At 32.4% G+C, this 11,443-nt stretch overlaps 1 protein-coding gene across 1 annotated transcript; it reads left to right on the forward strand.

The window, feature by feature from the left end:
• The first annotated feature begins 3,010 nt into the window (after positions 1-3,010).
• On the forward strand, positions 3,011-4,244 carry LOC129884083 (aspartic proteinase CDR1-like). Its single transcript, XM_055958448.1, has one exon. The coding sequence runs from the start codon at positions 3,011-3,013 to the stop codon at positions 4,214-4,216; it is 1,206 nt and encodes a 401-aa protein (XP_055814423.1). The 3' UTR covers positions 4,217-4,244.
• The last annotated feature ends 7,199 nt before the right edge of the window (positions 4,245-11,443 follow it).

Consider the following 11,443-nt stretch of genomic DNA (forward strand, 5'->3'; position numbering starts at 1 on the left):
GATTCGAGGTCTCCTGGACCCGAAACTCATTTTAGTCGCAATAAACTAACTTTCACTCAAAAATACCAAACTTCCCTGGGAACCTCTGAAACTTCAATCAAGACCTCTTCTAGGCATAGAATCATCCCATGAATCCAATGGAATAGTTGGAAATCCATTCCGAGCATCCGAACTATGAATGTTGACTAAAGTCAATTGTTAGCGTAATTTCACTTAAACTCCCATCTCAAGGACTTAATCCCACAGTAAGACTTTGAAACTTAAATCGACGATACTCCTAAAACAAATTTCGCATTTTGGAGCTAATGGAACTAACGAAATTTCATTCTAAGACTCATAGCTCCGGTTGTTACCAAAAATTACTTTTGAACAACTTGGAGACTCCTAAACTCAAAAGCTTCCAAAAATCTCAACTTTTCGATAAAACTTAAAAACTAACTTCGCAAACTGATCAAACAAGACTCGGGACAACTATTGAGAGGGGTAAAATAGTAATTTTTTTAAAATTTTCAAAAATGACCTTCAGACTTACTACATATACATATAATTTACTGATTTACTATCGGGTTATAGGCTAACCCACTTAGAAAAAACCTCAAACCGTTAAGCTCCAATACCCAATAATAATAATAATAATTAAAACTGTTTCCAAAATCGCTAAATCAATAAATCATTATCAATAAATCAATAATTTTTTTTCGATTCGAATTATCGATTTCGATTCTATTTAAACAACCATATACTAAACATTAATTAATAGAGGCATCGTAGTAAATTTCTCATATCAATTGTTATTTCTTAACGAACTTGCAAAATCCAAAATAAACAAGAAATGTGTGAAGCCTTCTCCTTATATAAGAATCCTAATTTTATATTTTTAACTTTTTATATTGCCCTGTTGAAGCAAGAAATACTAAATCCTCTTTTACAATATAATATACGTACACATGCGGTATTAATATATAACGTGATTTTATGCAAATGGTGGGGATATCAGTTTATTATTTCTACCATTGGCTTGTATGTGTGACTAATTCTATAAACGTGCATTGTACGTTAATATCGTATCAATTATTAGCAAAGGTTTTGGATTAACAGATGATTTGTAAAGTTAAGAATTATAATTAAATAGTAATATAAAATAAATTTATATTAACCAACAATCAACTACATAAGGTTCTTGTTCTTAAAATAATTATGTATCATAGCATATCAATTTTACTAATTTCACCCTAAATATGACGATGTATTAAATACAATTTGCAGAAGAAGAAAAAATGCAACATTGCATATTCAATATTTTATGATAATAGAAGTCGCGAAATTAAAACAAAAACTAACTAACAAATTATTATTTGAGAGCTTTGAGAAAGAAAGAGGAGCAAACATGTATACTACTCATGAATGTAATAAATATTAAATTAAACTACAGTTAAAATTCAGCATAATACACAGACAAATAATTTAATAAATAAGAGAAATCATGATATTGGGCCCGATACCGGTATCAACTAGCTTCCAACATGATGAATTATTTTTTAGAAAGTTTATCTAATTGCACTCCCTTATTTATAATATTTTTATTATTATTTCCACTCATTTTTAAAAATTTCAAAAATTAATTTTTTTCATCTAGATATATTAATTAAATATTCAAATACATTAATTCTGATTCTTAAATTATCTCTATGCTTAATGTATTATGCTTTAAATGTTACCTGCTGATACTTAAAAATCCTAATTTGTTAGTAATTTTTGTATCCAAAACTGAATTAATGTATTCGGATTACTAAGTTAATGTATCCGAATTGCCATGTTTTAAAGAAATTTTTGTAAATTGAGAAAAAAGTAGAAAAAATAGTAATTAACTCTTTACACTATGTGATTCCTAAAAAAATACTTTTTTTTTATATTTGATTTGGTTAAGCGAATTTATTATTCAAATATCCTCCTTATTTTAACCTTCTGCCTGGCCGGTAGTAATTAACTCCTTATAGAATGGTAAGTATATTGAAAGGGACCAACTTTCTTAACCAAATTCCCTTCACATGGCGGAAACAGAGAATTAAAAGCTTGATGACCATCCAAAAATAAATATGTATTAAAATGTTGTATAGGTAGCTATATGTTTGCTCATGGTTATTGAAACATATATAGGCTATACTATGAAGAATTAAAAGCTTAATGACCATCCAAAAAATAGATATGCATTAAATTATTGTATAGGTAGCTATATGTTTTGTCATGATTATTGAAACATATATAGGATATACTATGAAATAGACATCATTAATTCATTAGCCTTAATAAGCATACTGTGAAATACACATATCTAAAGAACATAGATAATACATTGACCAATATTTTATTAAAGCAAAAGTAAACCTAGAGCAGTTTCACTATATTTCAATCATTTTTAATTTTAATTTTGCATTGATCTATAACATGGTATGGTAATTGTGTAAAGAAAAAATCCTAAAGTACGTTAAGCATGCATCAATAAACCATCAAAAGTTTGATAATTCTTACTTTATTTTCCTCAAGTTAGTTCTCCGATCTCTAAATTACATTGCTATGGACCCAAAATCTGGCTCAAAACCCCATCTCAACACTAGATTTGAAATCGAACCCCGACACTCGAAATGGAATTTGACTTCTAATCCTAACTCGAGATTCGACTCCGACTCAATTCAAAACACGAGAGTTGAGTCTCGAATTGAGATTGAAAATCGGGTCTCGAATTGAGGATCATGAGTCGGATCTAGAATTACTATTGGAAATCGATACCCGACACATAAAGTTAGAAGTTAAGTTAGAATTATTATTTTTTTCTTTCATACCAAACACACCCTTTATGAATGATATGTGTATAGCCGTAAATGGCAAGTGTGTAATATCTATATACCTCCTCCTATATATGTAAGTACACTTTGTTCTCATTATATCCTTATTCTTATTCACAAAGCTAAGCCCTATATTCATGTTCTTATTCTTCTCCAAGCAATTAAACATGACCATCTTCTCTTTCACTCTCCTGATTGCTTTTTCCTTGGCAATCACCCTCACTCAAACCTCTCTTTTACGGCCGGAAGTGGAAGCAAAGTCTGGTGGATTTAGCATTGAGCTGATCCACCCTTCTTCTAAGAGATCTCCTGCTTCCCTTTCCATTGAGTTGGTTCCGGATTTTCTTGGCAATTACTTAATAAATTTTTCAGTTGGAACCCCACCAAAGTTCCAACTCGCAGTGGCCGGAAGTACTTTCATGAACTGGATACAATGCGAGCCATGTGTCCAGTGCTACTCACAACACCTCCCCATATTTAACTCTTTAAAATCTTCCACCTACAAGGCACTGCCTTGTGCCTCTCCTAAATGCTTCCAAGATAACTGTGAGGGAAGCCATTGTACCTATGTCGCGGAATATGTTGATCAAAGTTACTCGTATGGTGATTTAGCCGTGGAAATGTTTACTTTCTACTCTCCACAAGGAGTTGAGGAAATTTCTTTTCCGGATATTGTGTTTGGATGTGCTCATAGATCCAAACTTGAAACTACTGCTCCAAAGGTATCCGGCATAATAAGTCTTACCAATTCTCCGCAGTCCTTAATTTCACAAATAATTCCCTCTTTTGGAAAAATATTCTCCTATTGCTTTGTGCCTTTGGCACAGTTAGATGTCCCAAGCACACTGACATTTGGTGAAAATGCTTGGGGGAGTACTGGATCACTATTCACTCCTATGCTTGTGAAGGAGTTGGATCCGTCCTATTTCCTAACCCTCGTGGGGATATCGATTGGTGGCAAAAGAATCGATTTCTTTGGTAATTCCTCAAATATATTCCGAGAGGGAAATATTAAAATAGACTCAGGAACTGCCATGACAGTCCTTCCAACATCATTCTACAGCCAAATCAAAACAACATTTATACAAGCCATCGATGCAGAACCGTTAGTTTATGAGAACTCAATTAGCCTCTGCTACAAGGACTTGACTGTGGTTCCTTCGGTAACAATGCATTTTATTGCAGTGGACCTACCTCTATCGAAGGACAATATAATGTTTCCCAAGGGTGAAGGAATTTGGTGCCTAGCATTTCGACCAACGGAAGGTCAACCGTTGTACGGGAATGTGGCCCAAACAAACTTTCTAGTCGGTTACGATCTGAATAAAATGACCATATCTTTCAAGGCCACTGATTGTACCAAGTTGGCCTGATTAATTAATTTAGATCTCAAAATTTAACTATCTTTTATATTTATATTATGAAATTATATATTAGTTCAAGTTAGTTGCAATTTGGAACCATTATTGATTTGTTTCTTTTGGTTATCTTCTTAACATTTAATTTAATCATATCAAATTCATTTTTTATATATATTGTGAAAAATTAATTTTGTTCACGAACAAAACACAACGCATTGGACTCAAAAAGTTGCAATTTTTCAATCTCTTCTTACTTAATTTTAAAATTTTCAAAAAAATGTCATCTTCTTAATCAATCGTCTTACAAAAAAAAACATGAAGAAGAGGAATGCAAAAAGAAAAAGAGTCATGACAGAAAATCAAATGGGTACAGAACACTTAATTAAGTGGTAAGTTAAATGGATCAAAAGACCTAACCTAAATACTTTATTCAATTAGAATTTCACTCTTTTTCCTAACAAAATTATAAATTAAATCTACATAAAGAATGAGTCTACTCTATGCATCTTTAATTTCTTGTTGAAAAGACAAAAATATGCACCTAATTCACGCGGAATAGTTCGAAATAATGGGCACTATGATACTCAAAATTTGCTCAAAAGAATTTGAATTAAAGAAGAAAATGACGTACATAGAAAATATTAATAAATAATCTCTCCAAAATGACAAAAACATGCGGTAGAAGCTGATAGGTTCGAACTAACTATCACATGAATTACCTCAATTAGTAAATTGTAGCAAGAGGAATTTAATATTAGTAAAATATGGGTGAATTAGGTAAGTAACTTAACATTCACATTATTTAACTTTTTTATAAAATAGATATCAACAAATAATATTATACAACTTTTAAAAAGTATATACATAAATTGACGATTTGGGGTTAACAATACTCTGTTGGACGATAAAAGCAGCACAAAGGAAGTCACTGGACTAGCTATACATGAATATTTTGGATGAATATTTGATATTTATCGATTTTATATTTTTTAGCTCTTTAATAATGATTTTTGGATTCAGTTAGTGTCTAGGTAAAGTGGGTAAAGTTTAACAATGAAGTAAACAACTCCGGAATTAGAAGTTGACGTGAAAGTACAATCTGATTAACTGAAATTTAACCAATTTAGTTATGTGTTAGCTTAATAAATAAATTAACACGAGATCTCAATATGATGTGATTATTTATAGATTGATCAAATGAAGTCGTGTATGTGGGTTGTTTGAGTCAGACGTTTGGTGTTTGGATATAAGCACAATGAGTATAATCTCACCGCAATTTGTATTTTATAATTTGCATGATTTATTCATGATTTTAAAAGTGAATGTGTTATCAAATTCTTGAAATTGCAAGCATATGAGACAAGTCTTTTATTTGATATGATACTGAAATATTAGGGAAAGGCATAAATTTCCCTCTTAAGTTGTACCAAAAAATCAGTTACACACTTAAATTATTATGACGACCTATTATACACTTAAACTACATAAAAGTGAATTTATTACCCTACGTGGCAAAACAATTTAAAAAAATTGTGTGTCAGACTAAACTTAAAGTAAAAAAATTAAAAAAACAAAACCACCCCACCCCCACGTCATTTCTTCTTCACACCTACCCACTGTCATCTTCTTCACACCCACCCATTATCCTCTTCTTCTTCATTCTTTATTTTTCAACACAATTCTTTTATTTTAATCACAATTCATTATTTTTCATCACAACCTCAAAGTGTGAGGAAAAATCTCCCTTCGGCCACCGCTGCGCTGGTGAATCTTCAAGTGTCTTTGGAACCTACCTGCCCCACCTTTGCTTTCCTTCATTTACTCTCCATTTTGAATCTTGATTTTTTTTTCTTTCAAAACACATTAAGAAGGAGAAGAATTCTAGTTAAAAATCTATAAGTCAAACTTCTTTTTTATTTCACTTTAGATATGAAATAGAAATTATCATTCACTCAAACTGTTCAGATTCAAGCAAAATAAATTTATAGGCAAGAACATTTAATATATTTTGACTAGAAAAAATAAAGAGTGCTTGGGTATGGCTGAGAAGAAGAAGGAGGGTGAATTTAATTTTAGTAGAGAAGACGATTGGGGTTAGATGGGTGGTGTTCTGGGAATTTTCATAATTACTTAGGAGTTAATTAATATAAAATATCGTTAATAAAACAAAAGTTAATTAATAAAGAAAATAAAAGAAAAAAGATATAAAAAAAATTCTAATTTTGACATAGCGCTGAGATGGTAGCGAGTGTAATGCACCACATACTGTGAGAGTGGTGTTTTCAATTTTTTTTTGGGGGGGAGGGTTAAAAATTCACTTTTAGGTAGTTTATATGTGTAATAGGTCGTCATGATAGTTTAAATGTGTAACTTACTTTTCAGTGCAACTTCAAGAGAGAATTTATGCATTTTCCCCTGAAATATGTATTGGAGATGTTTGTCATTATTTTACAAGTTTTCGTTGTTACTAGACATGTTTTACTATAACTTGAGATATAATTACTGTTACCAAAATTAAAGTTTACGATTTGATAAGAATTAAAAGTCTTGTTCTATTTTGAAAAATGCTTTCACAAAGAAAAGTATAAATGGAAGAAGACCTTAGCGAATTTCATAGCTAATGATGGATTTGTTAGACCTGATGCACTTTGTATGTCATGACTGTAAGATCCCCTAAAAATGTTGTATACGATGTTTCAATTTTTGCCTAAACATGATACAGCCTCTGTATTTTGGTCATAACTTTTCATAGGAATATCCAAATTGAGTGATTCAAATTTCCGAGTAACCACAAGATCATTACCTACAACTTTTGTGAAGACCATATTTTAAGATTCGGAGGTTAAGTAGGTCAAATAAATTAATCTTTGTAAGGTAGGATGCTGTGACGGAAATGAGTGTTTATAGAAGAAAAATCATATCTCACTGTCGTACCAAATCCTAATAAGGAATTTATCTTATTCAAACGCAGCTCCGAAAAAGAGTATTCTGTTAAAGATAACTCATTTCACCTACCATAGAAAGATCTAGATACATTTGACATCACTCATGACATAAATTGTCCTCCATTTAACATCATCCATGACATCAATATATTCCACTAAATTTTCAGAATTTTATTTATAATTATTTTATTTATTGTTAGGTCCCTCTTTCCACCTATAAATACCCACCTTATTTTCTCATTTTATTCATCAAGCTTTCTCAAGCAAATCTTCTCTCTATACACTTCTTTACACATTCTCAAATATAGTTTTAGTTCTTAGTAGTGAAGAAATACTATTCCGGTAATTCATATATTCTGGGTAGTACACAAAACGTTCCGGCAAGGAGAGAAGCTAGGACTCAAGAGTGGTCATTAAGTCTTCCGGTACCAACTAAAGCTTCGGTTTCCATGTATGTAAGGTTTCAATGAGAGTATTCCTTCCACTCTCATGTCTAAATTATTTTGATTATATGATAAATTATGTTTATTTTCTTTAAGCTTTACTCTAAGTTATGTGGGTGTTTATCCATGGGTTCTTCCACCCATGTAGTCCAAAAACTCTTTCAATTAAATATCTTGATTTCAAGTAATATTTTCTTATGCTAATTCTTAATTTTACTTAATAGTATGAATCATGGTTAAACTAATGATTATTGCTCTATTTTGATGCAACATAATTTCATATGTATGAATTGATGGTTTACAAGTAATTCTTTTATTTATCTATTTAAAGGTTCTTGAAATTCATGGTGGGTTGTTTAAAGTATGATTTTTAATTAATGGATTTCAAAGTATTTATGTATATTTATTTACATACATATTTGCAAGTTGAAGTGATTTGAACCCACCTAGTTTTACTATGTTTTTAATAAAGTTTGACTTGAAAGCTTGGACTCCAAATAAATGTTTATGAAAGAAATATCTATGATCAAAAAGGGAGTCTTATGAAATGAAAGAATGATGAAATGATATGAATGATGAATTCTTTATGCAATAAGGACAATTCTTGCATATTTGAATTATCAAATGTTTTAATGAGCTATTTTACCGAATATGATGTTTGAATTCTCAAGTTATATGCTATGAATATTTTGAAATATTAAACTATTCCGTGGGATTGACTTAGCACCGAATGAGGCATTGAGGTGGGATTCGGTAAGGGAATCCTAGTAGCAACCCCTTGTCTCATTAACTATGTGCCAACATAGGAGCCCTTGTAGGCTTAGGCTAATGGATCCATAAATAGCCCTTAAAGTTAAAGTTAAAGAAACGAATGAAGTTAACGGAGTTCTACCCGGCAAGTAGTCTCCCCGGCCAACGTAGGGGGTTATGTTGGATTCCATGTAATAGCTCGCATGGTCTTAAATGTCGGTTATGGTTAATTTCCCACAAAATGAATGTTTTAAAGGATATCTATATGATTTATTATGCATACATTAAATTATGTTCCATGTTACATAAATGTTTTAATGTTTCCTCAATGTTCATGCATCCTTACATACTTAGTACATTCAAAGTACTAACGCATACTCTTTTGCCTACATGATATCACTATGTAGGGATCGGTGCTCCTCCTCGTTCTCCTCCACGTGGCTAGTTGATATTCCATTGGAGACTACTTTTGGTGAGTTCCCATGTTCTGGGAACAATACTCATTTATCTTTCTAGTTTATGATATGTTAAGATATTTTACTATGACATTTCTTCTATTATGATTGAGGCTGAGCTAGAGACTTGTCTTAGCCCTGTTAAATCTAATAGTTAGAGGTATTGTTGGACATATGTAAGTTGAAGATTTACTATTATGATTTCCGCTTGTTTATTTATCATCATTACCTATGAAAGGCTAAAAGAATGCTAAGAGGCTTGATTGAGATACTTTCGGGTTTCTCATTCGCCATGTCACGTCTAGGCCCTAGGCTTGGATCGTGACAATGACCCAATCCATCGGGTCATGCAGACACTTACTCTAACACCTAGATAGGAGAACCTTTACAGAATATCATGCGAAAGTGTATCAATTACAAAAATAACAGTCTAAAAAGTCAAGAATACACCATAATCAAATTTCAACACTCTAAGGTTTATTACAAGAAATATTCTAACACCCCTAAGGATAATAGTCTAAAAAGGTACAAGAATATCTAAGAGTACAATTTATAAATGATAATAAGACACGACTCCCACCATAAGAAAGGAAGAGTAGAAGTTGTTGGAGACGCATCTTCGCATTCGCCTATGAAACATCACTTACCCTGCAATCAGATTATACCAAGTGACATAGCAAGAGTAGTATCAGTACAAAAAGTATGTACTATTAGGCACCATCGATTAACCCGATGCCCACTACATTAAATAAGGAAATCAACAAGAAGAAAACATGCTCTTAAGAGATAGGCCGCCAAACTTTATGCAGAACTCTCATCATTCCAATTAACCTTATTGGAGTCGTTCAAGCCTAACTTCATTCCTTCTAGTTGGACTGCTGCCAACTCTGATATAGATCAAGGCCTAACCCTCCTAACACATAGAGGAGTTTCCAAACTTCGGGTTACTATTAACTCTATCTAACCAGTCTACTACCTTTAGCTTACATACCAACACATCGCATAGAATAATTAACACCTCACTTGGAAGAGGGAAACAATTAAGGGGACTAAAGCTCACTTTCTAACCATACTAGCCCTCCATGGTGAGATCTATCTTGCTCTGGCATCCTCTCCACAACGAAATTCCTCCCGCCAGGGCAGCCTGCCCGAAATAGAATCTTCGAATAGCCTCCCAATCCCTCTTTTAACTTATGTGCCCACAGGACATTAACAATACCTGACTTTAAGTCATTAATCTCACTTAACAACGCATTGGTTGCTTTTCTTTTATTTACCCACAACCTCATACCTACTATGCGGATGCATCTAGAACCCATAACATAATCTGAAAAAGTATATATATTAACACATTATCAATTTACCAATTCGGGAGCAATATATAGTTTCACAAGGTAAATCTTAATTACAAAAGTTAATATGGCTACACTTGGACCTTCGGTCCTTTCATATCAACTATTACACAGGATGTGCATGCTCAATTATATTTGGGTCAGTTTCTTTATCATTAACCATATAGTCAAGATCAATTCATATATAATAGTCACATAATGGTTCTCTTATAGAAACCATCCCCAAATCATATATATGTCAGAACGTGACACCCGATCTAATATATGTGTCGGAATGTGATATCCTATCCTATATATGTGTCGGAACATGACACCCAATTCAATATATGTGTCGGTACGGGACACCGAATCTAATATCACAATTACAACCACAATCACAGTCCTCAACAAATAGTTCACATAGTTGCACGATCAAGTAACAGGTTTATTTCATGCAAATGCTCACTTTTAGTCATTTCACTAGTGTCATTTTATCTTTCTCTTCCTTAATAATATTTCATCAAGCCTTCTTTATTCAAGGCATCATTTTTTACTTGAGGATTTCGTTGTCTTGGAATTGTAGATCAATCATAACAATACATTAATAACTCAACCACAATAATTAAATACATAGAAATCGTTATAACATTACTCAATCATTATTGAGAGTCTCTCTTTGATAAAGACTACACTATAACCTATATCCGCAGATAATTCATAGGTTCATGGCATGAGATTTATTAACACTAAATCATTCATCTTCACCCTTTACTTTATAATTCATATTACTCAGATATTTCACATAGAACCGTCACTATGAACTCACACATATAAATATATGTATATATCCCCTATATTGATATGGACCCCCTTTGATTATCACAAGCCCTAGGATCTCACTCTAATCTGACAATTTCCTTTACCTTAACTTTATAAGGACCATCAATCATATCAACAAGCAATATTAAGGTTAACAATCAAGAATTAGACTATCATCACTAGTCACAGGATAATCATACTCACATAGTACATTCCTATCCTAAACAACAATAACAACACATTCAGCCATCCAGACTCCATGCCCGAAGGCCTAGACATGAGATCTCCCATCAATCTACGATATATTATGCCCTAATAAATAGGTCTGTAAATACTCAATGAAGAACCTAGCCTACTTGGGTGCCAAGCAGTTGTAGAGATGCATTATGACTTCAATCCTAGCTTCCAGACAATGGGATGGTAAAACAAGGCCTGAATTCCGTCAACTGGAACATTTCCTGTGCTAAAATTTCCTTTTTCCTCCTTTCCCAAGCCT

The sequence above is a fragment of the Solanum dulcamara genome, chromosome 4 (assembly GCF_947179165.1).
Source record: "Solanum dulcamara chromosome 4, daSolDulc1.2, whole genome shotgun sequence".
NCBI lineage: Eukaryota > Viridiplantae > Streptophyta > Magnoliopsida > Solanales > Solanaceae > Solanum > Solanum dulcamara.

Coding starts and splice junctions, on each gene's coding strand:
- LOC129884083 (XM_055958448.1), top strand. CDS start 3,011: ATGACCATCTTCTCTTTCACTCTCCTGATTGCTTTTTCCTTGGCAATC.